At 45.4% G+C, this 2,648-nt stretch overlaps 1 protein-coding gene across 1 annotated transcript; it reads left to right on the forward strand.

Moving 5' to 3' along the window:
• Nucleotides 1-152: 152 nt before the first annotated feature.
• LOC104468398 (histone H2A.Z-like) lies at nucleotides 153-1,421 on the forward strand (the record flags this gene model as incomplete). The annotated part of the gene is made up of 3 exons (XM_010082512.1): nucleotides 153-293; nucleotides 744-873; nucleotides 1,026-1,421. Coding segments are annotated over 3 exons (333 nt in total), but the record flags the coding sequence as incomplete, so codon positions are not given.
• Nucleotides 1,422-2,648: the final 1,227 nt, after the last annotated feature.

The raw sequence follows: 2,648 nt of genomic DNA on the forward strand, positions 1-2,648 counted from the left end.
AGAATGGTGAAGTTGCTGACGTGAATTTGGCATGCAGTGTCCTTAGCTGGATTCTTAAGTGTTGAAATGTAGTCTGTACTTCTGCCACTGGGATCCTGTTGCCCAGCATGTGGTTTACAGTAGTGTTTCTTTTTCTGTCTTTGTCATCACAGCCTATTCATACTTCTTTTATTTTCCAGTTCCCTGTTGGCCGCATCCACAGGCACCTGAAGTCTAGGACTACCAGCCATGGGCGTGTAGGAGCCACAGCTGCTGTGTATAGCGCTGCAATCCTGGAGTACTTGACAGCTGAGGTAGAGCTCCTGCAAGGGGGTGGCAAGCAAGTTGGTCAACTCCAAAATGGCATAATGACTAGGGCCTGCTGTATTTTGCCCATTTGGACTGGGCTGTGAACTCTTCACTTGCCTTAAGTTCATACATCATCAGGAGACCATGAAATCTGCATGGGACCTTTTGCTCTGCATTTTGTGCAGATCAAATTGCTGGGACTTACAGGAAAGGTGGAAGTGTGAAGTGTTTTATAAAATGTGCCATTACAGGATGTTGGTTGTGCTGTAGAACACTCTGTTCTTGGGGAAAACCAGGTGCAGAGCTTCAAAGGAAGGAACCCTTTCAAAAGAGGCATTGTTTGTTGTCCTGGTGTCACTAACAGTGTATTTGGCATACAGAATAAAATAGCTAAGGCTTTGCAGTTGGTGTCAATTGATTTGGGTTACTCAATTTAAAAATGGTCTTGTCCTCAGGTTCTTGAGCTGGCAGGAAATGCATCCAAAGACTTGAAGGTGAAACGTATCACTCCCCGTCACTTGCAGCTTGCAATTAGAGGAGATGAAGAGTTGGACTCTCTCATTAAGGCAACAATTGCTGGTGGTGGTATGTAAATTGCTCACTAACTGTTTGTGATGATTTGGGTGGTAAGAACTCAGACTAGAGGTTGCTTAATGCTGTCATTTTTATTTGAAGTGTGAAGTTTAGGAAAATAGTTGAAGAGAAATAACATGGTGTTAATTGTTGCTCTTTCTTAGGCGTAATACCGCATATCCACAAGTCTCTCATTGGAAAGAAAGGACAACAGAAGACTGTCTAAAGGATACCAGGATTCCTTGCTATCTCAGGACTCGGAGTACTTAATTGTCCAGTGTTGGTGATTCCAGTGGACTGTATCTGTGAAACACAATTTTGCCTTTTGTAATGTTGAGAAGCTAAAGCTCCCTTGAGCTTTCTAACAAACCAAATTTCTGCATTGAAGTCTTAACCGTATTTAAGTGTTACCATGGCTTCAAAGAAGCTATTGTATTTGTAGTGGGTTTTGATCGAGCTGACTGTTTTTAGATTGGTTTAAGTAAAGGAAATGTTTGGTTTTGTACAGACTTTTCATCCACTAGAGTGGAAATATTCAATAAATGTTATATCACGACTGATAGTCTCTTGTCCATCTAACTGAGAAATACTTGGTCCCAACTGTGCAGCTCTCAGAGTCGCTCCAAGAATGTGCAACTCTGACAATCCTACCAGCTGTGCTTGGGGTATCTGGAAATGCAGTCCTGGAATACTGCACTCCAGTAAATACTATCAAGTGAAAGGGTGCACAGGTTTTATCCTGTGGAGTTAATGTTGCTAACTGAGCCTGCTTTGTAGGGTGACAGTTGCCTTCAGCACGGCAGATGTAAGGTGCTGGTGCTGCTCAAGGGCAGTTTTACTTGATGTCAGCCTTCATAGAGGAAGGGGTCTCTTGTGGAGGAAGAAGGAAAGCTGAACTGATGCTGAAAATCCACAACTTCTGTTCATTTTCCTTATGGTAGAGCCTGACCCCTCACTTCTATCTTGTAAAAGACCAGGGAGAGACACCTGTAAAAGCAGGGGCTGTATTGAGGCACCCTCCATTGGTTCATAGTGTGTGAACTTTGAGGAAAAAGTCTAAAACCTACTTCCAAGGTAGGAGTCAAGTAGCTCTGTCTTGATGTGGCTTTTTCACAGTGGGCTTTACCTCTGCTGGCTGCAGGGAAAACACTTTCTCTCTGTTAGTCTGAAGCCCCATAGTGATCAGGGGCCAAACTAGTAAGAACAGAGCATTAAAGCTATGGTTTTAACTTCTGCCATGCAGTAGAATCCTCATAGCATCAGGTCAAAGAGGGTTCTGGTCATGTCTCCTTCAGCTGTGCTTCTCCAACTCTTGGCAAGTTCATTCTTTCCACAGATCACTCACTGCCTGTTGCTGTGCTAAGGGAAGCCTCATCCAAAAGGTGCTGCTGTCAAGGCTAATTCCTGTGGCTGGGGGCAGCAAGCCCCAGGCCTTCCTTCCAGAAGTGCTTCTCCAGCAGCTAAATACCTCCAGGAAGCCTGCTTCTGCAGTGAGCAGGTTTTTCTGTTTGTGTCACCTCTCTCAGGTGACGATCTCTGTGGCAGCGCTGTAGCTGGAAGGCGGTGACCTAGATTGTCGGTGTCGGCTAGACACTGCGCTCATCCTCTGGAGCTGCCGTGCTTCGCTGGGCAGCCCCTGAGTGCTTCCCAGCACAGGCAGGGTATAATTGATGCCGCTAATTAAAGTGAGCAGTTATAAGGTGCTTTCAAGTGCCTTAAAGTGCAGTTAATGCATTGTAATGGATGACAGCGCGTGGGCTCCCCTCGCATCCCCACGGGCCCCAGCA

This window comes from Pterocles gutturalis, unplaced genomic scaffold, assembly GCF_000699245.1.
Source record: "Pterocles gutturalis isolate BGI_N339 unplaced genomic scaffold, ASM69924v1 scaffold37984, whole genome shotgun sequence".
Lineage (NCBI taxonomy): Eukaryota > Metazoa > Chordata > Aves > Pterocliformes > Pteroclidae > Pterocles > Pterocles gutturalis.